Below are 25,700 nucleotides of genomic sequence, written 5' to 3'. Positions count from 1 at the left end.
CAGAACACGTCATGGAGCAATGAAACGTCAGCAGATTAAAGAATTTTAAAGGTAAAAAAAAAAAATAATAAAACGTCACGTCATACAGCAATAAAACACGTCAGCAGGTGAGAGTGTTAAAGGGTAAAATAATAAAACACGCCACGTCAGAGAGCAACAGAACACGTCAGCGGATTGAAGGGGGATTTAATTGACGTCCTCGGGGTGAAGATATTAAGATTTATAAATCCTTGTGGTAGGGAGGTACTATGAATCAGCGGGTAGATCAGTCCTCGTTTTGCCGAGCCGCCAGAACTGCAATATGTCAGGAGTTATCAGAACAGAACTCCATCACAATCACACTTTCACCCAACATTCTTCTTCTCTCCCACGCCGCCTCTAGACACACACTGCAACATACCTACATATTATTTACACCTACAATTTTAATTTTCATGTAAACTTCAGATTTCCTTCAGCTTAGGAGTCCCCTCATATTGAACGGCTAAATGAAACCGAAATCTAACTTCCCTGGCTAGAAAAAAAGTACCTCACATAAATTTCCTCGAGACAGAAGGAATAAAATACCACTCACTTGATGCAGTGCTGCCTATTTCTTCCGAAGGTGACTCTACACCGAGTGACAAAATTAATGGTTTCTTTCCATTCAGGAAACCATTTACAACGCTGAGTAGTAACCATATAACCAAATAGCAGGGTGATTTGGAACTTACTATGGTGCCCCTGTTAACTGGGTACCTAAACGCAAATGCCGTGTTCATCCAAGAACCAAACCTTCACATTTATCCCCGCTCCTCGCTGTGGTGAGGCGCTGTTCACCACAAGGGGTCACCGATTGGCACGGGATGGCCCGCAAGGATTAGTCTTTGCCTTCGGTTAATTGGTCTGCTCGGCCAGACAAAGTGGGGTTACTCTACTAATACTACTACAGGTGCAGTCCTAAGAAGAACGTTTAAATGTTTTTTCTACCGTACTTTCAAGCGTTTCATTAGCTTAGGAAAGACTTTTTGTACTCAATGAGTAGATGAAAGCCATATCTCTCTCTCCAGTGCGATGTATCTCTCATTATATGGACAAAATCATCTGGAGACAGCAAGAACGAAATTCAAAATATTCCAAAACGGACTGAAGGGATTAAAACTAGAGTACATAAAGACGGAAGCATACCTCTAATTTTTTTTTTCGATCATATATAGAACGCTGATAATAACTGTCTGATATTATACTCTTTTTTTTTTTTTACACTAACTTGGCCTGAAATTGCAAGCTCTCCATCATGACTGCTGAAGTGAAAGAACGTTTTAGCACTGGAATACGATGCTAGCAGCTCACTGAGAGAAAAGACAGTACAATGGCTCTACATCCTTTCCATGGCAATTCTTCGTGATTAGCACCATATTCTAGTGTCATGTTATTGTTACAACTCAGTATTCACGACGGAGAGATGGCAGTTTTAGGCCAAGCTGCAGTAGAAAGAGTATTGTGGATAAACAGGAGGGAGAGAGAGAGAGAGAGAGAGAGAGAGAGAGAGAGAGAGAGAGAGAGAGAGAGAGAGAGAGAGAGAGAAACTTAACAGCCGTATGATTAAGTCTTAAATCATTACAGGGAAAACAAGACAGTAAATTCTGACAACAATATCTGGGGAAAACGTGATGAAGATAGGATGAGTCTGCTCTCTCTCTCTCTCTCTCTCTCTCTCTCTCATCTATAGTTTCTTAGAATTTGGAGAGGATCACTCTAGGAAGGATATATATACCTGTACAGCACGAATGGAAAAAAATACAAAGATAAGGACAGGTAGATAAATAGACAGACAGACAGACAGATAGATAGATATAGATGAATGGATGGATAGACAGACAGACAGACAGACAGAAACAGGCAGATAGACAGATAGATAGATAGACAGACAGACAGACAGATACACAGATAGATAGATGGACAGATAGACAGACACAGACAGACAGATAAATGGACAGATAGACAGACAGATACAGGCCAACTCAAAATAACTTCAGGCCTATGTTGTGTTTCAGAGTGTGGCATCAGTTTACACGCCCGACACCGCCAGCCTCGCAAACCAGAGAGCCTGCAGCACCAACACACAGGAGACGCCCACCACCACTACCCCTATCACCACCACCACCACCACTACCACCACACGCTGCAGGTAACGCAACAGTCCCGCATACCACCTCACCTGATCATACCTACAGATGGATAGATAGATAGATAGACAGATTGATGGATAGACAGGTAGATAGACAGAAACACTGGTAGACAGATAGATAAGTTTAGCTCTGGCCTACTGTACTAGAATACCTTTTTAATCCTAATCCGGTAAATTTATACATCTCATTCTCTCTCTCTCTCTCTCTCTCTCTCTCTCTCTTTCTCTCTACAGCTAGGCCAAGACGAGGACAATGGCGAGGACAGGGGCGTGAACGTAACGGAGAGATCGAGAACAAATAATCGCATGATGATCTTTGATGACAAGCCAACAGGAAGAATCGTAGGGGGAAAAGAAAGCAAGCCCGGAGCGTGGCCATGGCAGGTGAGATAAAGCAGTAGTAGTAGTAGTAGTAGTAGTAAGAGGAGGAGGAGGAGGAGGAGGAGGAGGAGGAGAAAACACTGATTGTCTCTCTCTTATCCAGTTGCCAGTAATAAATCTAGTATCGTCTCTTCTGCTGCGAGTATAATTCTGGGGCAAAACTAAGACCTAGCATAAAGTTACTCTGTCTGAACAACCACAATACAGGCGGCAGGAGTAAATTAATCATTCTTTCCTCTGTTTCGATTTCTACGGCAAAACTGGACCTTAAAAATAAATAAAAAAATACATAAATAAATAAATACATACATATCTAAATACATACATATATACATACATACATAAATACCTACCTACCTATCTACCTACCTACATACATAAATACATACATACACAAATACCTACCTACCCACCTACCTACCTACATACATACATACATAAAATAAAAACAAATACAGTAAAAATAAAAACGCGCAATAATCAGACATAAAACTAAATCTTATGTTTTTCTCTTGCACTCCCCCCGTAAAGGTGTCCCTGCAGCTGATCCACCCTCGCTGGGGCCGAATTGGTCATTGGTGTGGCGGGGTGTTGGTGGCGCCGAGATGGGTGGTCACCGCGGCGCACTGCATCAACAAGTGGGTGGATTCGCCATGTATTCTCCTCGGAAACTCCCTAACACCTTTTCCTAAGCGACTGATTTTGCTTATTACACCAAACACCTCCTCCTCAGAGATATATTTTGCTTATTACACCAAACACCTCTTCCTTAGCGATTTATTTTGCTAATTACACCTAGCACTTCTTCCTTGGTGATTTATTTTGTTTATTACGCCTAGCACCTTTTCCTAACCGATTTGTTCTGTTTGAGGGCAGGGTGGCTCAGTGGTAGAGTGCCTGACTCAAAACCGAAGGGTCGAGAGTTCGCGCCCCGCCTAGGTAGCCGCCCTGTCGGGAGAGGTAGCTCTCTCCCGTCACCTAGCGATGTAGCAACCTCTGGCCGAAGGGTCGGAGGTTCGAGTCCACCCAAGGATCAATGGTAGACACCAGGAGGGGCATCCGGCCATAAAGTGCTACACACTCCAAACCTAAGTCCTCTACCCAGGGCCAACATCTCTGCCCTTATAGAAAAAAAAGGGTGGGGGGGGGGGACGGCGTAAAAAAAAAAAAAAATCTTACTGTCCTCTTCTGTTCCATAAATTGTTCCAATATCGCCATATTCTGCATAAATAACAAACAAAATTATATTAACCACCCACATCCGAAAATAAATCGCTAAGGAAGAGGTGTTAGGGGCCTTTCTTACCCGACGAGAATATCATCCTAGGTCTCTTTCTTAGGCCAAATTATATCGCCTTGAGGTGGTAAGAATAAAGACGTTCTCGTGGTGAAGGGGTTGAGGTGTCATGTGCAAAATAAGTCGCTATAGAAGAGGTGTTGGGATGTCTTGTATGCCTATGAGGATACGGCCTTCAATTTAATATCACATCACATAACATTACATCATATCACTGCCACATCACATTACACTCACCTCACATCACGCTACATCTTACCAAACATCACTTCACTTTATATCACCTTACACATCAATTCACATACCATACCATTTTATTTCACATCATATCACATCACTCTCACATCACTCACATCAAATCTCATCACAAAATAACATATCACATCACAATACTCACCTATCACACCACTTGCACGACATCACATACATCGTCATCTCACATCACTCACATAAAATCTCATCACAAAACATCACATCACAATACTCACCTATCACACCACTCGCATAACATCACACACACACATCGTCATTCTCATATCACCTCACATCTCTCACATCGCATTAACCATCACTTGCAGCTTCTTGATTTTGACTCTCTGTTATCTTGTTTTGTTTTGTTTTTTGTTTTTTTTCTTGGAGGGAACAATTTTCGGGCTTCTGGCCTTTGGTTCCTTCTTCCTTGCATAAAAAAAAATAATCACATCCTAACTTATATTTACGAGATCCAGCTTCTTTACACACACACACACACACACACACACACACACACACACACACACACACACACATACACACATCCTAACTTATCATGTTTACGAGGTCCAGCTTCTTTACACACACACACACACACACACACACACACACACACACACACACACACAAGCGAATCCACAGCCCACAGGTACTATACAGTGTCTATAAAAAGTAATCTATCCAATTATCAATGTTTACACGATGCCATTTTTTTTTTATATATATTTATCTACGTACAGTAATCATCAAAATCTTCAACCTAAAAAAAAAAAACAGGCAAACACATGGATATTTTTATTTATTTATTTATTTATTTATTTTTTTACACGGTATTTCCACTGTTCACCGTTTCCAAATGCGAGGAATTTTAAAGTACGGATAACCTTTTGTTGACACTGTACAGAGAGGGAAAAAAAGAATCTTCCCAGTTCCGTCTGAGGAAAATTAACAGCTGACGAAATACAATGAAAACCTTATCTCTGCCAGTCTGTCTGTCTGTCTGTCTCTCTCTCTCTCTCTCTCTCTCTCTCTCTCTCTCTCTCTCTCTCACACAGTACATGCACCTCCTTCACGTCTGCTGGGTGGTGGAAAAATTGTACGGTGCGTCAAAATTCCTTTACAAATGCCTAATCTTCAGTCACACATCTACCTTCCTGCTTCGTCCAATATAGGTACCACAGCCGCCCTGGTGACACTATTGTTCAATTATTTTTATTTTATATGCCATCTTCCTTGCTGAGCTTCTTATACCTGTGTCAATGTTTTATTTACTTACTACACTAGTCTGACGAGAAACCTACACGTGGTGACAAATGTGCGTCTTGGATGAAGCACCTGAGGCGTCCACCCGGAAGCCAAACCTCCTCATATTTCCCTGCACCTCACAGTCTACCACAAGAGGGCGCCGGATTCTTACACGGTGTATGTACTATATATATACTGTATCTATTGGATGGCCCCATATAAGCAGTTGTTTACCTGCGATCGATAAGTCCACTCGGCCAGACAGACCGGAGATATGCAATAACTTACTGCACTGACTAGTATCGGTAATCAAAAAGGCTGATTTACGAGTAAAGTAACCTGTTTAATAATAATGATGATGATGATGATGATGATGATGATAATCATCATCATCATCATCATCATCATCATCATCATCATCATCATCAACATCATCATAATAATAATAATAATAATGGGGGCTTGCTCTCCCTGTCGCTATTTAAACAAAGACACCAGGTGCGAAATTTAAGATAAATCTTAAGTAATATCAGGCATAAGACACTAGGTGAGGAATTTAAGAAGTTCTATAAATCTTGAGAAATATTCCAGCCCGATCTTCTCCCTGCCATTTCCTCCTCTGTGGACGGCTGTGGTGGGAAGGAGAGAGCACAACGTCTTGGAAGGGAGAGAGGGAAGGAGAAGAGGAGGAGGGGGAGGAGGAGGAAACAGAAAGGGAGGAGCAGGAGGAAACAGAAAAGGTGCAGGAGGAGGAAACAGAAAGGGAGGAGGAGGAGGAAGTGGTGAAAAGGAAGGGGAGGAGGAAGGAGCGGTGATAAAAGTGCAAAGGATATTCGTCCACGAGAGATTCAAGAATTATAAACACGACGTAGGTGAGTTGATGGGCTGCCTTGTGTTTAGAGTTTTTGGACATTTTCTAAGAGGTATTTTGAGACCGTAACACCTCTTCCTTAGCGATTTATTCTGCATAATACACTTCGGCATCGTCTTGTATGTTGCTGAAGCAAATTATATAACTATTAAAACCCTGATGATGACAAAAATAAATAAATAAATACTACTACTACACTAATAAAAATAAAAATAATAATAATAATAACAATAATAATAATAATAATAATAATAATAATAACAATAATAATAACATACAAGAGACTGATGAAGTGTAATAAACAAAAACAGTCGCTAAGGAACGGGCCACCAAGAATACCGACTTCCACCAACCCCTTCACTACGAGGGCGTCACTTTTAACTTCATTCTATTTCCAAAACATCTCATTCAGTTTTGAAGATATTTTTCTCTCCGACAACTAGAATATGTTTTCATCCCTGTTTGTTTGTTTGTTTGTTTGTCTGTCTGTCCGCAGGATTACTCAAAAACTAAAAGAAAGATTTGGACTAAATTTGTTGGGTGGATAGCCCATGTCCCAGGGAACAATCGATTAATTTGGGGGACCGATCAGGATCGTATTACAGATTCTGGATCCGAAAAACATTTTTTGCGAAACCCTGATCAATGATGAGGAAACCTAACCCATTATGAAGAGTGGTTTGGAAATTACGTTGCCTTTGTCGGAGAGATGTGCTCCACTGAGTGCCCCTCTAGTTCTAACTGCAAATGTTAGATAAATTATAGGTTTGCATTCTCATTGGTTAAGGAAGCTCCCTAACACCTCTTCCGTAGCGATTTATTTTTCGGATATGGCTGGTTAATATCCTGTTGTGTGTTATTTATCCAAAGTATGATTTTGGTAGGATTTAGGTAACACAGAAGAGGACAGCAACGTGTAATAAAAACAAAATAAATCGCATAGGAAAAGGTGTTAGGGAGCTTCCTTAACCGACGAGCATACGTGCCATATCCTTCGTTTTGTCTGCTATTACGAAATTCAAGGGACCTTTGTTAACTTGGGAAAAACTCGTATGGAAGGGGTTGTGTCTCGAAGAAGTGGCTTTTGTTTGACGTTCTCCTGATGACGCATTTTACTGGTATGGGATGACGTGAGGAAGGATGGATGGATGGATGGATGGATGGATGGATGGAAGGAAGGAAGGAAGGAAGGAAGGAAGGAAGGAAGGATGGAAGAATGAAAGATAAAGAGGAAGGATGGTGGAAAGAGGGAAATGAATCAATGAAGGAAGGAAGGAAGAAAGGAAGGACGAAACATATGAAGGGAAGGGAAGAGATGAATGAATGAATGAATGAATGAAGGAAGGAAGGAAGAAGGAAAGGACGGAAGAGTGGAAGGAAGAAGGAAGGAAGGACAGAAGAGAGGAAGGAATAAATGAAAGAAGGAAGGAAGGAAGGAACGTAGGAAAAACAAAGGAAGGAAGGAAGGAACGTAGGAAAAACAAAGGAAGGAAGGAAGGAAGGAAGGAAGGAAGGAAGCAAGCAAGCAAGCAAGCAAGCAAGCAAGCAAGTAAAGAAGGAAGGAAGTCTTGAAAAAAAAAAAATTGTTTATAATCTAGACCGAACAGTTTTGGCCCGACTTGCACCCTTTCCACGATAAATACAATAAATAACGTACCGGAACATCGTCACTACAATCATTATTATTTTTATATTTATTCCAGTAGCCTATATAGGTTTGTTTGCCGTATTTAGTTACTTTGTTTTTTCATGAGTCAGCCTTTTTGCTTACCGTGTTCTGATGTGTTGCTTTTATGACGATCAGACAATTTTAATTATCTACTAATTTATCTATCTGTCTTTCTATTGACCTACATATCTGCCTATCTGTCTATCCATCTACCTACACACCAGCTTATTTTTTATCTAATTTATCTACCTATCTATCTATCCATCTAAATATGTCTATCCATCTATCCATATACTTATCTGGTTATCTATCTATCCATCTACCTACACACTAATTTGTCTATTATTATCCATCTATCTATCCATCTACCTCTACACTAACTTACGTTTTTCTTTTATCTATCTGTCTATGTATCTACCCATCCATTCACCTATTTCCTGACCCCGTATGTTGTAAAGAGGACCTTTGACACAAAACCTATAAGTATGTTTTCATCCCTACTCATTAACGACCCTCTTCCCATCAGACAGACAGCTATTGCAATTTCTCACTTCACACACACACACACACACACACACACACACACACACACACACACACACGACTTTTCAACACATGATGACCATACCCCTTGTTCAATTTCTTTTGGCACAAATGTTTACACACACACACACACACACACACACACACACACACACATAATGACAATTGGATTAATTCTTATAGTACACGACACAGACAAGAACTATACACGGTAGATGATATAGATAAAAAGCTGTTTATTTTCTTCATTTATCAGTAACTAATTACCACTTTATAAGTCTACAATATCCCAGTACACTCTCTCTCTCTCTCTCTCTCTCTCTCTCTCTCTCTCAGCTAGGCCATCAATAACGGTAGCTCCACACCAGTTCAGAATTGGATCCATGTTGATAAATCCCATCTCACTCAAAATTAACAGAATAATATCCTTCTGAAGTTTTAAAGATTCAGTTCCTCTCCATCTCCGACTACCTCCATGACACCCAGAGAGACGCAGTGACGCTACCAGCCCCTCACATCATACACATGGTCAGGGAGTGTCCATAAAACACAGCATCATGCCAACAATCACCCTGGTTTACTCTTCCTTACTCACAGACAATCGGTCCACTGTCTTTAATCATACGTACCAACTGGCATGTCGACGATCTGATTATTTAATGAAAACCTTTACAATTTACAGCATTTTCAATTAGCTTTGCATTACCAATTACAGTTTATACCAATCTACACAAGGTGACCATGATGCTCTGTTTCGTGGCCCAAAATCAGTGGTTCTTAATCTTCCTTGGTTGCAGCCCAGAGCCTCTCCATGGAGCAAGCTGGGCCACATTCATTCCAAGTGGTTCAGTTGTAATATAAGCTACGTGTGCTGGAACAGATAATGATAACGCAAAAGAAGTTTAATATTTTTATGTAATTCCAGTTACTGTCATTCTCACGAATGATGTTGATTTCTATACACCTACTTCAGTAAACCTAAATGATTCTGAAGTTACGGATTTGGCCACATGTTCCATTGCCCGACACATAATAAAGTACATAAGCTTATGCTTGATGCTTCTAAAATATGGAAAACAATTAGTCATCATATTTCGGCCGCTAGAAAATATTCAGTTTGGCAGCTGGGCTCTGGTTGGTGAGAGATTGATGTCAGTAGGCTGTCTCCACGACAGATCTCCCAAGAGAATTCGCAGACTCTTGTTCAAGAAGAGTCTAATAAATCAGTGATGTGCCCGTATAAGAAGCCTAACTGAATCAGTCCACTGACGCCAGTGCTAACCCTCGACTGGTGAACCAACATTTAACTGTAAACAAAAGGTTTAGCCAAATTTTTAATGAAAACTCACAACAGCCAGCTCTGGCTTGACGATCTAGCTGTATTTGTGAACCACAGGGTTGAAACCACTGCTTTAATCTAAATGAATAGGAGTGTGACTGAGAGTGGGGTCTGGGTGTGGGTTTGGGTGTGAGAGCCAGGGTTGTGTTGCAGTAAGGCCTTCAGCTTTACCAACACGGCGGCAGTGTGGCAGGTCGTGCTGGGCAGCCACGACCGATCAAACCCTACGGGACGCGAGATCATATCCGGCGTCCTCACCATCCACACACACGACGACTTCAACGACTATCAGAACGACATTGGTAAGGCACGACGCAGCTTCACTTTCCTGTCTTTTTCATTTTTTTCTTTTTCTTTAACTCGGCACGACATTGCTTGCTTTTACTGTCTATTTCACATTCTTGACTCTCAGAATGACACTGGTAAGGCACGACACAACTTGTCGTTACTATCTTTCCACTATTTTGACTCTCAACGACATTGTTAAGGCACGATGATGCTTGGTTTTCCAGTCATTTCACTCTTGACTCTCAGGATGACATTGGCAAAGGTGTACGGACAGTCTTCCTAGATCTCTCATCTCTTCGGTGTCAGTAACAGCGATGCTGGTGCGGTAGGAGTACGAACTTCCGTGCTGCACAATTTTATTTCGAGGTGTGATCAGAAAGTTTTGATAATTCGCGACTATCTCACTTAGATCGGATGAACATCGATTAATCAGGCTGGAGGAAGAAATGACTGAATATCTATGATCATCTAAGGGATGTGTACAATGAATTTAGTGAAAAAAAAAAAAAAGGGCAATCGGGTGACATTATCATACTCCTGCCCTTGCTACGGTGCACTGGGGCGTGGTGCCATGATGTCCAGTGGTATATGGCAACAACAGTACGAATGATGTACGACAAGCAACGGCACAAATCACTGACTACCTATTACAATTTTAAGTGACAATGATCAGAACTTTTATATCACACCTCGTAATTACCGGGTTTCCTGACCATCGATGCAGTAATGGTATGGTGTACGGGATGTCTTTTTAGATATCATATTTTCCTACCTTCGCTGAATGCTGTATATGAACCGCACTGGATATGTGAATTAAACTCTGCCTTTTGTGATATTTGCAGGATTCCTCATAACCACACATATATTAACAACTGTACCAGAAATGTCCCACGGCTTGCACAACTACAGCCAACTTGGTGTATTTGAGGACGGGTGGGAAAATAAGGAAAGATTTAATATACACATTCGTTCTCGGTATGACAATGATTTCTAACACTGACTAGCTGGGGGCAGGTCGGTATATGTTTGTTTAGTGTATAAATCGAATAAGCCGTGGTCCAGCCTTCCTTCCTTCCTTGTAACACTTCGCAAGGTGTATATGTATGCATGGGTGTGCGTCTGTTACGAAATGAATATTCTGTTTACATACATGTGTAAGTCTTATTTGTGTGCATCGTTCTTTTACATTAACTTTTTCACTGGAATGTTATTTTTTTTTTATTAAATCTTTTTCCTCTTCCATATTTTATTCCTCTTCCCAAACCCAGATCTTGTCCGTCCTTTACAAATTCCTTTTCTTCATCCTCTTCATCTTCGCCTTCTTCACTCCCTTCCACATCCTCTACTTCATCGTCTTCCCAATTCCCTCCTTTCCTTTGCCTTCGTTTCTTCCTCTTCTTCCTCCCTTCTTCATCTTCTCAATTCCCTTCCTCTTTTATCCTTCGTTTTCTCCTCCTCCTTCTCCTCTTCTTCTTCTTTCCAGTTTTCTTCCCCTGTCAGTAGTTCGTTGATCACCTCTCATCTTCTTCCTACTCTTTCTTCCTCCTCTTCCCAAATCCTTCCCTCTCCCATCCTTCATCATCTTCCTCCTCCCCCTCCTCTTACATTTTCCCGCCCTCTTCGTCGAGTCCTTCTTCCTCTTCTCAATATCATTCCTACTCCGTCCTCTTCCTCATCATCTACTTCTTTCGCCTTGTCTCTTTCTTCCACTTACCTCTCCTTCTTCTCCCCTCCCTCTTCCCCCTCCTCCTCCTCCTCCTCCTCCTCCTCCTCCTCCTCCTCTTTTCCTCCTTCCTCATCATCCCTCCTCCACAGCAGTCCTCAACTCAAATCGCCTGATCAAAACAAGATGCACAGATTCACACCCACATGTGCCACGGAGTCAGTCAGTTACCCTCCTTTATCCTCCCAATACCGTTCTTCCTCTTCCTCTTCCCCACACGCATCCTCCAGCCTCCACAGCACACATGAAACTCGAAACAATGGACCAAAACACGCATCGTCTCACACCCATATGTTTCCCAGATCCTTTCGCCTATCTTCCTCTACTTTTCATTATCCAGTCCCCTTCTTCCTCTTCCCTTTTCTTCATCTCCCTCTTCCTCTTCTTTTTTCTTCATCTCCCTCTTCCTCTTCCTCTTTTTCTTCTCCCTCTTCCTCTTACCTTTTTTCTTCTCATTCTTCCTCATTCCTCTTTTTCTTCTCCCTCTTCCTCTTACCTTTTTTCTTCTCATTCTTCCTCTTTCCCCTTTTTCTTCTCCCTCTTCCTCTTCCCCTTTCTTCCTCTTCCTCTTTCCCATCATTACCTTTCCGCCTCCGCAGCACTAATGAAGCTCGAACCACCGGATGAAAACACGAAGCACCGACTCAAACCCATATGTCTCCCGGATTCCATCGCCTACCGCAACTACTCCTTCGAGGGACATATCTGCGTGGCTACGGGCTGGGGCAAGAACGAGTCTCTGGGTTCGAATCCTGGCCCACCCTCCTCCAGGCAACTACAGACCTATCTTCAGGAGGTTTCGATCCCCATTTTGCCTACATCGGTGTGCACAAGGGCCTACAACGCGAAGGAGTTTGGACACATTAAAGTTGAGGATTCGCATGTGTGTGCCGGACTTCTGGACGGGACGGCAGGGACTTGTGTTGTAAGTAAGGGGAAAGGGGGGGGGGGAGAAGAAGTAAAGGAGAGAAGTGAGGGGGAGGGGAGAGGTACAAGAGGGGAGAAGTTAGGGGGAGGGGAGAGTAAGAAGGAGGGGAATTGTGAGGGGGAGGGGAAAGAGAAGAAAAGAGGTGTCAAAGGGAAGGAAGAGGGCGCAGGAGGGAGTTTTGAAAGGTTGAGGAAGAGGGTAGTGTTAAGGGAGAGGGAGAGAAGGGGAAGTCATGTATGGGAGAGTGGGGTTGAGAGGGTAAGGAAGAGGAAGTGAGAGGCTGATGGAGAGGTGTGAGAGGGTGAGAGAGAGGGCATTGTGAGGGAGTGGGAAGGGGAGGTCGGGTAAGTGACAGGGGAATGTGGGGGAGAGAGAAGTAAGAGGGAGTGTCAGGGAGGGGAAGGGGAGCGGAGGGAGAGGGAAGGGGACTGTGAGGAAGGGGGGTAGTATGGGAGAGGAGGAGGGGGGATGTGAAAGAGAAGGGTAGTGTGAGAAAGGGAGAACGGGCAGTGTGAGAGAGGGGAATCGAAATGTGGTAAAGGGATGGGGGATGAGGGGCAGGGAGAGGGTAGTGTGGGGGAAGGGAAGGGTGAGTTGAGGGGGAGGAAGGATGTAGGGGAGGGGTAAAGTAAGGACAGGGAAAGGTAGGGGAGAATATGAAAAAAATGAAGGAAAAGGGAAGGGGAGGACTCGAGTAAGGAGGACGACAGTGTGAGCGTGTGTGTGAAGGTGTACAAAGGAGGAAGGAAGAACTCACTCAACTAGTAAACGATTCTGTTCAACCGCGGCAGGACCTATTGCAGTTCATGGGTCAGTGAATGCAATACCTACCCCTCTAAAACGAAGTGCCTTCATAAAGTTTAACAAAATCGTATGGAGCTAAAAAGGACTTCTATACTCGTTTAACATTAACTTGGCCTTGAATCGACATCTGTCCACCTTGAATACTGAGTTGTAACAAAAGATTAAAACCAGAATACGATGCCAGTCACAAAGAAGTGCTATGGCAAAGATGTAGAACCTTAGCACTGTGTTTTTCTACCATTTAGCCACATGAAGTAATCCGCAAGAGGACGAAACTCTGGGCCAAGTTGAGGTAAAAAGGGTATAGGTCTTCCCAGCAATCCATCAGGGGTTAAGGTATTGGGTGTGTCGGGCTGTTCTTTGTGGTACATGAAGGAAATCTGTTGAACTTGTAAATACTTCATCACTCAGACTCTGCAACCGTTTGAAATCACCTTCCATTTAATCAGGATTCAACTATAGCAAGTTACTGTAATATGAATGACAGGAATCAGATTTGTGTAACTTTAAAATCAACTTCGTACTGCACATCTTAACTTGATACAACCAAAGAAATTAATATGTTTGCGATATGAATTACTGTCAACTGATTTCTGCGGACCACTTGCTTATTATAACAGTAGGTAATCTGCATGTTTACTATGACCTGCATCCATACGTGCATGACCCCTCTCGCTCTTCTATGATGACTAAGCCCTTGTAGTTCCTTAACTCTAATAAAAACAAAATCTAACACAGGTGCATCGTCTATTTATGTACTACGTGATAAATACTGTGTGAAAAAGAGGAAATTTATGTAAAGACCCACAACAGCCGATTGGGCTCCGAGATCAACGTGTAACCTAAATCCGTATTCTCGTGGGCGTAGGAGGCTTAACAACACCTCCTTAGCGAGACAGGTGCAATGTAATTGTTACGGGGTACAGGAAAAAAAAAGGGAAGAACAGAACAGCGGAAGAACATAACAGTGATGGTGTATAGGACAACACTGACGGGGTGAAGGGAAAATTATAAAAGTGTTCAGGGACAACTTTTAAGAGTATTCAGGGACAAGTAATTGGATGTTTTGGGACAAGCAATAGGGTGTTCAGGGACAAGTAACAGGGTGTTCTGGGACAAGTAATGGGGTGTTCAGGGACAAGTAATTGAGTGTTCGGGGGCATGTAATAGGGTGTTCAGGGACAAGTAATAGGGTGTTCAGGGATAAGTAATAGGGTGTTCGGGGACACGTAACAGAGTGTTCAGGGACAAGTAATAGGGTGTTCAGGGACAAGTAATAGAGTGTTCAGAGACAAGGTATAGAGTGTTCAGGGACAAGTAATAGGGTGTTCAGAGACAAGTAATAGGGTGTTCAGGCACAAGTAATAGAGTGTTCGAGGCATGTAATTGGGTGTTCTGGGACAAGTAATAGCGTGTTCAGGGACAAGTAATAGGGTGTCCAGGGACAAGTAATAGGGTGTCCAGGGATAAGTAATAGGGTGGTCAGGGACAAGTAATAGGGTGTTCAGGCACAAGTAATAGGGTGTTCAGGCACAAGTAATAGAGTGTTCGGGGGCATGTAATAGGGTGTTCAGGGATAAGTAATAGGGTGTTCAGGGACAAGTAATAGGGTGTTCAGGGACAAGCAATAGGGTGTTCAGGGATAAGCAATAGGGTGTTCAGGGACAAGTGCTAAGGGCCTCATTACAGCGATGATGCGTCTACGTGAGGAGGTCACCTTCAGCGACCACATACGCCCCATCTGCCTGCCGGACGCCCCACCCCACCTGACGGAGAGCTTCCTGGGCATCAAGTGCGTGGCTACGGGCTGGGGCATGAGGGTGCACGGGGCGAGGCTGGAGGCGACGCTGAAGGAGGTGGTGGTGCCCGTGGTGAACAACAGTCACTGCGTTAAAATGTACGGCATGATGCACAGTATCCCCGTCAACCACTATCATCTATGCGCTGGATACACGCAAGGGCAGGGGCGTGGAACGTGTATTGTGAGTACTTACATGTACACCTTTTACCAGACACTACATACAGCCTACACCACACACACACACACACACACACACACACACACACACACACACACACATTTACCACAATCTCAAACTACCTTCTTACTCTCAAGGTAGAATAAACAAAGCAGGTGTCATATTCGCAAAATGTAACTGCAATTAACAAGATCTCAAGTTGTATGTTGATGTAGATGACGGCACCAGAAAAAATATCTTAACTCGTGGGTAAAGAGTTGCAAAAACATCATCATCATCATCACTATTATCACCACCACTACCCTCATCATCATCATCACCACCACCACCACACACCCCAGCCCGTTCATCACTATCACCTCCATCATCACCACCATCACAATCCCCACCTAAGGATGAGGTGAGACCAAGTCCAGAGAGGAAGAAAGAAAACGTGGTAGAGGGAGAACTAACCAAAACCCAACTGAACGGATCACACGCTCACCATCTCTATAAAAGCCTGTACAACCATCTACTATAAACCCAAACGCAAGAAACGTAGAGCTGTATTCTAGGTGGCACTGGAGGCTTCGTAGGACCTCTTCCATAGCAATTTATTCAGCATATTACGCCTTAACGTTCTCTTGTGTTATTTAAGCCGTTTTAATATCAGAATTTCCATCAGTAACATATTAGAGGACATTGGGGTGTAATGTGGAAAATAAATCGCTTCAGAGGTGTTACCGTATGAAATATTCAGTTATCTAGAATATTAATGCTTTTACATAAAAATCTGTAACAGAGAAATACGCAAAATACTATATAAACTAAACAAAATGCATGAGTAAATATAATGATCGAGACACCAACATGCATGCTTTTTAAAACTCCTACAAACAAATAATGTCCATGTTGCATGCCTTCGTAAATTTTATGGAGTTCGTGACAAGTAGTTTTGCTTAATATATAAACTAATTTTAACTAAAATAAATAATTTAAGGTTTAGGTGTACATTTGTTTTGCTCTAACCGGGCCTAAAACTGCCTTCTCTTCATCTTGAGTGCTGAGTTGTAACAACAGATTAACAGTAGGACAAGAACCTTGTCACGGAGAAATGCAATGGAACTGATGGTGTCTTTATCTCTGCCATTGAGCTGTGTGTGTGTGTGTGTGTGTGTGTGTGTGTGTGTGTGTGTGTGTGTGTGTTTTACACTATGCTCAAGAGTGTGCATCCAGGTTCCCATTTGTACCGCTCGGTCAAGGGGCACAAAGGATGTCTAACAGTCTGACCTGCGTGAAAGTCAGGTTCTTCACAGTCGTGTGTTGTACGTAAGGGGGAGGAGGGATGTTGAAGGGGTCACTTTCGACAACTCACACACTGAATAAATAAGTACCCTCCTCACATCTGTATACTTTAGTGATCCGATTTTTGTATGTTTGTTGGCTTGTTTGTCACCGTAACACAGCACAAACGAAGCAAAGTAGAGCTATTTTTGTTAGAGCAAGGTACCGTTAAAATACTCTAACTTGAAGAATAAAACAATTTCCAGTCCAATCGGGCCACCGGTTCCTGAATTATGACCCATTTCTGGCCTTTTGACATCGAGCGGAGGCCGTTGAAAGCGGCCTATAAACGAGTACCTTACAATTTGTATTCCTTATGACATTTCAATGATTTATTATACAATCAAGCTGTAAGCGCTGTCTGATTTTACTGTACAATTGAGAAAAAAACAAAAAAAAACAGGCTTCATGTACCGTATACTGTGCATACCAAAAAACAAAACCTGAAACACGGTATATGCCGATAATGTTTTCCTAAAACAAACCAACATATACATAAAATCTTCACTGGGATGTGGTTATCACTCTTACTACCTCCGCGACGATTTTCTTTACCGGTACTCCGGGACACACTAAGACTGGAATAAAGTCAGTACCTTTCATTAACACCCCTTCACCATGAGGGATGAGTTTCAAAAGTTACGTCTCAACGTTAACTAGATCAAAAACGTCTTTGCTCACTGGCGCTTCTTCAGTCGGAGGCTTGGCGGCAAAAACACTCAAGGAACATCAATTTGGACTTGGGTTAAGTCGGAAAGTTAGCTATTGGACATTTTTTGGAAGAATTGTTACATACATACACACATACATTTATATACACATAAACATTAATACCTACAAATGTATACATTTATATCACATACATACATACATACATACATATGCATACACATTTATACATATACATACATACATACGAGTATACTGCAACACAACATTCATGCATACAAACACAACATAATACGAATACATACATTCAGTCATGTATACATACACACACACATACATTTACATGCTGCATATACATACACATATATACCTACATACATTTATATACTTTATAAACATATTTACATATACATAAATACATTTACATACATTCATATATAAACATACAAACATATATTACCATAACATACATAAATACATGCGCACAACGTACATACGAGTACATATTCATGCATACAAATAGTATACATACATTAGCATACACAAAATTTCAATAGCAGAGACATCCTCGGGCTGATGGCGTGAAATAACAATCTAACTCCAGTGTATATGAATCCTCAGTGAACACTGGAACTGTACGAATAAGTTCTCTAATAACCCTATGGAAATTACCGTACTATGCCATTTTTACTTTGGCTTGGCCTAAAATTACCACGTCTCCATCTTGAATTCTTAACAAGAGATTACCTCGACTATTACGCTAGTCACGAAGATGTGCAATGGAAAGGATGAAGCGCAATACTATTTTTTCACTGATCTGCGTCACTGAAGCCGCTAAAGGACGAAAATTGGGACCAAGCTCGTATAGCTTCGTATGCATGCAGCAAGGTGTTATACAGTAAAATAAATATACCTTACCTGTAATTCTCTGATGATAGATAATGCAGGCCAGCCTCTGTTACCATGAAATTCAGGAATACCACTCAACCACACTATCACACCTTCGAGCTACATCAACAATGGAAATCGCGTCCGAGTGACGCCTTGCATTCACAAATGGACTTACTATCAGTTCTTTTGTAACGTTTAATTTTTGCATGAAGAAATAATACAGAATATTATCCGCCCTTTCCGTGTCCTTAAAAAAAATAAAAATCTTAAAACAACAGGGAATTGATCCGTGCCTTTAAAAAATAAAATCTTAAAGCCATAAGGAATGATAAGTTTATTTATGAATCTCCCTCCGATCTATACCCTGTTGCAACTTCTTCTTTGTTTCTGCAGGAAGATATGAGATCTCGAATATTCTTCACCATCCTTTCCATGTCCTTCTTTCAATAACACGCCATAAAACAATATTTTAAAGTTTCTTTTGGTTTCGACGGCGAATCCTTAGTTTATGATGAGTCGGTTTCAGTATGCTGTACATATATTTCTGAAAACGAAATGTTTCACGAATGTTTTATCCGAATTAAATCCAAACTGGCACATACATTGTGTGAAGTGTTGTGGCTGTAACAATGGTAGCATTGATATAACCAGGCTGCTCTGTGCCTGTAATTATAAAAACGTCCCTCAACTTCCTTATCCCTGCAAGGAGAATGTTGGGACTGCAGAAGGGCAACTTCAGCTTGCAGTCTACTGGGTTCATGCCCAGTTAAGCTTAGGACCACAAAAACGGGTTTACCGGAAGCAGCAACACAGAACCTTTGTAAACTTATTTACATTACTCCTCAATATGTTTGTCACATGGTACGAAAAGCATTACAACCCCTAACACAACTCAGAAATCTAATTGAAGGTGTGGATCAATTTTGATGGGTTAAAATAAAGGGGTATAGTGCCCTCAATATAAGGAGTGAGAAACCTAAGTGCTAGAGATGACTTTTAGTTCATATATTTCCTGCACCGACACTTTGTATTGTACTTTTGAACTATTCACAGGTTTTATATATATATATATATATATATATATATATATATATATATATATATATATATATATATATATATATATATATATATATATATATATATATATATATATATATATATATATACAGAGAGAGAGAGATTGATAGATATAAAGATATAGATATACGTATACAGGTAACTTACTGGGGAGACTCAAGTGGGCCACTGTGAAGCAGCATGAAAGATTAAATACAGTACCTAAGTAAAATATGATTAAGAGGGAAAACATGAGAAATCTTGTACTAAATCTTGTTAACTCATATTCACTGCAACAAAAACTTACCTGGAAGACTTGTGAGCCACTATGATGGAACTTGAAAGATATCTTAATGTTCTAATGGTACAGTATAGAAGAAATACAATTAGATAAAATTTGTACTGATACTTAATATTTATACTCATTGCACTAACCTTTGCTTCCCAGGGGGACTCGGGTGGCCCACTGCAATGCAACATGAGGGACGGGCGCTGGTACCTTGCTGGTGTCACATCGTTCGGGTCTGGGTGCGCCAAACCGGGTTTTCCAGACGTATATACTCGCATCACCTACTATTTGCCCTGGATCAAGCAACAGATGCGCAAACACAGATGATGATGGTGCATTGATAGCAGAAAATATTGCAAAACTGCCACCACCTTTTCATCTGTATCTGTACCTACTTCATTATCATCTACTGTAACTTTCCAAACTTTTCATCTATTACCAGTTAACTACCAAGGATGAAGCGACAAATGCGGAAACACAGACAACGATGGTGCACTGACAGCAGAAAATTTTGCAAGACTACCACCACCTTTTCATTTCCACCTACTTCCAAACAATTCACTTTGCACCAGTTTATTATCTGCCACGGATGAAGCAACAGTTGCGGAAACACATGATGGTGCACTTACATATAAGAAAATTTTGCAACACTACCATTTCTTTTTCATCTAGATCTGCTTCCCCAACTTTTCATACTGAATGTTAAAATTATATCCCATGAAGCAAACAAAAGATGCGGAAATACAGATGATGTCAGTGCCCCAGAAAATAATGTAAAAATGTCACCACCTTTCATCTCCATTTACTCCCCATACTTTTAATCTAGTACCAATTGCACATTAGATTTTAAACTGTTTTCTTGACTGTGATAGTACTTTATATTCAATAAATATCATCCCAATAGGAATCCTTCCTCAACATTCAGTTGTGCACAGGCTAAAGTCAGAGTCTATGGCCTATTTTTAAAAATCTCCATAAGGACTTTGTAACGCATTTTCTCAACACTCATCACTATATGGCCAGAGAATATTAATATAATGTTAGCCAATTAGTGTGCTCTGGAGTTTTTGTCAGGTAATTTTTTTCTGATATGTTGGTGTATACAAAACTGTGTATTCCTCCCTCTATTAAAAGTCAACCGCAAGGTGATGGTACAGTGAATTAGAAACTGTGAATTTCTGTTAAGCTGTAATGTTCATTTGCAATGGCCAAGACAGTGTTGAGAAGTTATGCTTTCGTCCTCTCCCCTCATACACACACAATTATATTCTGTACTATTAGAGGGCAACCATGAACTGGTGTTTGCCAAATCCCCTTTGTCAGTTTTTCCAATTTCAAAATGTCCTCTTAGCCATGACCTCCCATCAAATGGTTAATAACATGGTTTTCCTCTCAGTTCAGTCTGAAAACATTCCAAGTACAGTACGATTTATTAGTGCTATCATGTCTGAAGGTTTTACAGCGCTACAAACGGATCAGATTTTACTACTGCAGTACTGTTTAAAGCTGACAGTGACACACACAGCAGGATTCAAATGTCATTTTTCTTGTAAGGTTGCCCACTAGCATTCTCAAAAGGACTGCAAAACATTAACAACACAACCAAAACTGCACGGTCATAAATTACTGTACTGTAATTATCTGCTACATCAGTGTTCGTTCAATGCATGTTTTAAAACACATGCGGCATACTAGTCAAAGCATTACGGACTCAGCCCACTGCGTAAACTTCAACTTTGAAAGCACTGGTAAGCTATTATGCACAGTTAATTAGATGACCCTCAGCAGCAGTATTTAGTTTTAAGTATGGTATTAAGGAACATTCTCTTTTATTCCAATACATCTTTCAAACCCAACCCTTTACACCCATCTCATCACTTATTAGTTCTGAGCACAGATTTCTCATTTGTGGTCAAGACTTTTGCCATGAAGGTATACGTCCAATACTGCATTTCAGCTTTTGAATTCATTTACAATAGTTAATCGATACAAAATTAACATCAACACCATAACTGTTATCATCATCATACTATATCTACAGTTTATTCACTTTAACCTGGGCCAGATTTTCTTCACCTTGCAGCTTATTTCACATGGCTCAGTGGCAGAATACAACAATGCATCCTTTCCATACTTCTTTACGACTAGCACCATATTCTAAGCTACTGTTACAGCTCAGCACTTAAGATGGAAAGATGGTAATTTCTGGCCAAGTTAAAGTGAATAGTATAGTCCTGAATGTGACAGCAGCACTATAAATACACATCAATTATCATCACACACTACTGTTGGTCATGTTTTTTCATTTTGTTGGGAAAGGCTTAGCTCAGCTAAACAAAATTATCTGCATCAGCCAGATTTTGAGGTTCACTTAAACCATTGGAAATGCTAATGTACAAAGCATCAGTTTTGCTTAATAATTATTAAAAAAAATATTAGTTCTACTACAATACATTAAGGCAACAGTGCAGTTGTTGTTTTGTATAGTTTTATACCATTTTTTCAATAAAACTATAAAAATAAGATGTTTCATTTGCTCTAATTTTCCATGAGAGACTACACCTCGCATACCACTGCAGAAAATGATCAACCCACTGAATATGCAGCAATATACACAGTCATTCAAGTTTGGGATGTTTACTAGCTATCTAACCACAGCCAAATGCCATAATCCCATAAAGGGTGGCCATTTGTCCTTCTGTTAGTTGTATTTCAGGGATGGGTAACTAACCTTTCGTCAACCCACTTCTTGACGTGTACGGAGCACGTATGGGTTAGTTATATAGTTACCACCCAGTGTTGTAAATGGTTTCCTGACTTACAGGAAACCATTAGGCTTGTTAATCAATGTAAAGCCACCCGAAAAGGAAAGAAGAGTAATAAAAAGGTGACAAGAAAGATGGGAGAAACAGGAAGAGTGGAGGGCTTGCACAGAAAAAGAATGATAAAAGTGAGGGAAGCTGCATGCAGCATTACATCGTGAGTGGAAAAACAGTTGCCACCACCTACCACATAGGACTGTTCACACTCTTGTAAATAAATGGCAGTCCATATATATATCACTCCTCTTCCAATCCTCTGGGAGAATCCCCGTGAGTTCCAGGGACGTCTCTGTCAGCACTATAAAGTCCACCCAGTATCATTCGTTCATTTCCTACACCCACTGCCACACTCATGTCTACACTAGCACACTGAAACATCCCCGCAGCATACAAGTAACTGACAGATACATTTATAGCATAGCATCCACCCTGAAAGGTCACCAATTTCAGATTATAGAAGAGACAGGAGAAAATTCACCAAGTGCACCAAACATATGTTCACTTAAGCTCATGTACTTCTATGACTAAGTGATGTGGCATGATGTGGCTTGTGTTAGACTGGAGCTCAAAGTCATCGATACACAGCACTCCCGTTGTGATCACACTACGCCCGCTAGTTGGTGTGCTATTTAAAAAGTTTCGTTTCTTTTGGGGCTGACCTCCTATTTTCAATTACTTTGGGGCTTAATCTTTTAAGTAGTATCATCATGGTGTACAATAACAAGCTCCTTTAATAGTTATACAGGTACTGGTAAAATCACTGATTTTCAATTTATGTCACAAAGATGTACCATATATGAGTGAGTAAACTGGAGAGCTTGCAAGAAAACTACAAACAATTAGCACACATTTTATGACAAATTGTGCAATCAGTGCCAAATGCACAATTAAACTGCTTATAATCAGCTGTAAAATGATTCTGAACACACTTAAATAATTAATGGCACGAATGACACTACACAAACAACTGAAAAAAATAATAAATTGCCAGTGTGGCAACAATGGTGAGGACATAACACTACCCAATACAATTCAAAAACATCATGTGGCAGTGAAATCTAGCATACTTCACTCTATACCAAAATGTATTACTGTTCAACCCTTACTGTCACACTTTTAGTAATTTAATTGTGCAGTTTTGCTAAGTCATATCTTCTGTACAAAAGTGGCTAAGTTTAAAGCTAATTGTTATTCCAAGAAATATTATCAAATAACTAATGACACAACATTTAAAGTTGGTGTCACACTGGGCAGAAAATGGCTAACACACTTGCAGTTTTTGTGAGTTGAATTATCAACAGTCAGTGGGATTCAGCTTGGAAGGATGGTTTGTTGCAGCAATGAGTACTCATAGGAGCTAAATATCAAATTTTCAACTGTTCCTTAACTGTGAGATTCCACTACAGCATGAGGTAAACAAATTTAAAAATAGCTCGCAAAAGCAGCTAACACATTAGTTTCTTTTGCCCAGTGAAAACACAACTAAAAAAAATAAAAATAAAAACTGTAAAATCCTTCTATTCAATGTTTGTGTGCCATCTGCCTCTTTCCCAAGACTTCCTTGTGATATTCTTATGTAATGTCCAGAGAGAAGTGCATTTAAACGAGTGTTACATACATTGCTTTGGTAAGCTGCAGATAAAACTCAAAACATATTCAACACAGACAAGTATTTGAGACTATTAATACACATGGATGGGGAGAGTTGAGAATTTCAAGTGCAATTTCATACGTGCAGAACATGCATACAAGAGAAATGTCTTAAGGGATGACAGTTCATTTTTTTGGTTGAAAATGAAAGTATGCGTCAATCTACATGAAACTTCACTGGATAATAGTTATGATACCTACTTAAGAGTGTAGAAAGTTTCAGGATGATACATGAAGAAAAGAAAAAAATATTCAGTAAAATCTTAATATATATTAACCTAACTTTCACTGACTACTGCTCCTAAGTGAGTAAACATATAATCATTTTAAAAATATCAGTGATTAATAAAAATATCAGTGATTAAATTAATCATTTACAAATAAAGCTCGGGGATTAGTTTTGGCAAATATAGCTATTATCCAGTAAAATTTCATGTAAATTGATGAATAAGTTCATTTTCAACCAAAAAAATGAAGTCTCCCCTTAATATCAGCTACTAGGAATAAATATATGTGCCTTAAAAGTGTATAATGCAGGTATGTACATATGTGGCTGTGAACATGAAATATGCATAATATACAATGATGGCCTGAGACACTCCTTTTTCTTAGTGACAAACCTTACCCTGTACTAAATACATAATGCACTCGTGTATTACACTAGTTACTTCCAACATGACCAATATACTGGGGGAAAAAAAAAGAAAAAAGAAAAAGAGACATGAAACTACATAACTATGATACAATTGTGAATCATGTATAAGAGACTGGACAACTCTATTTACGATTCCATTTCATTTATGTAACTACTGCCTAAATTTATTTCATTGTCAGGTGGAGCCAGGATTTGGAAGGCTGGAATGGAAGTGTGGCCCATTCACTTGAGCAAACTCTGGTATCTCGTTTTATTAATTTTCTTTCCTTTCCAGGTGTGGACCCTACCTCGCTACATCTTGGAGTGGGAAAAGTCTGGATGATCATGATGATAAGATGAACAGACAGGCAAGATTATAAGGTAGGGGAATAACTGAGAAACAGACAGAAATCATGCCTTTTAACTGCGATCACCTTTTGAACGACTAAGCATCTGGAAATAAATGGACATTCAGACAAATGCATAAGTGAAATGACAGGATACATTCTGCTGCTACTTTCCTCATGCATTTGTTAATTTTGTCATTTTAATTTTGTTATTGTAACCCTTCATGAGAGCAATGCCGACTGACTGGCACCACCAAACTGATGTCGCATTTTATAATGACACTTTGAGACCAAATACTTTTAGGAAGTAGGTGGATGGCTGCCATCAACACTGGGAGGTGCTACCATGAAAGCAGCTTGGTAGACGGCCACACTATCATCACCGAAAAAAGACACAAGTGTTACTTCTTCTGAGTGACTGAATCTAGAGTCAAAGTTCAAGCTGAGACTCTCACGCTGCTACAAGTCTAATTACGCATCTCAAACGTCTTTTGTCCTAACAGCCTGCAGCAACTGTTGGGAAGTAA

General features: G+C 40.5%; 1 protein-coding gene across 1 annotated transcript; it reads left to right on the top strand.

Moving 5' to 3' along the window:
- The first annotated feature begins 748 nt into the window (after nucleotides 1-748).
- On the top strand, nucleotides 749-20,047 carry LOC145409661 (chymotrypsinogen 2-like). Its single transcript, XM_080280013.1, has 6 exons — nucleotides 749-852; nucleotides 2,437-2,554; nucleotides 3,083-3,189; nucleotides 9,921-10,069; nucleotides 15,200-15,492; nucleotides 19,880-20,047. Exons 1-6 carry the CDS (start codon nucleotides 749-751, stop codon nucleotides 20,045-20,047), a joined length of 939 nt encoding a protein of 312 aa, XP_080136139.1.
- Nucleotides 20,048-25,700: the final 5,653 nt, after the last annotated feature.

The sequence above is a fragment of the Coenobita brevimanus genome, chromosome 82 (genome assembly GCF_032717465.1).
Source record: "Coenobita brevimanus isolate Jiangsu-jjx chromosome 82, ASM3271746v2, whole genome shotgun sequence".
Lineage (NCBI taxonomy): Eukaryota > Metazoa > Arthropoda > Malacostraca > Decapoda > Coenobitidae > Coenobita > Coenobita brevimanus.
Note: the sequence above shows the minus strand (reverse complement) of the source record. Positions and strands in the feature narration are given on the sequence as shown.

Coding starts and splice junctions, on each gene's coding strand:
- LOC145409661 (XM_080280013.1), top strand. CDS start 749: ATGCCGTGTTCATCCAAGAACCAAACCTTCACATTTATCCCCGCTCCT. Junction 2,555..3,082: donor CCGGAGCGTGGCCATGGCAG/GTGAGATAAAGC, acceptor CCCCCCGTAAAG/GTGTCCCTGCAGCTGATCCA. Junction 10,070..15,199: donor CGACTATCAGAACGACATTG/GTAAGGCACGAC, acceptor GCCTCATTACAG/CGATGATGCGTCTACGTGAG.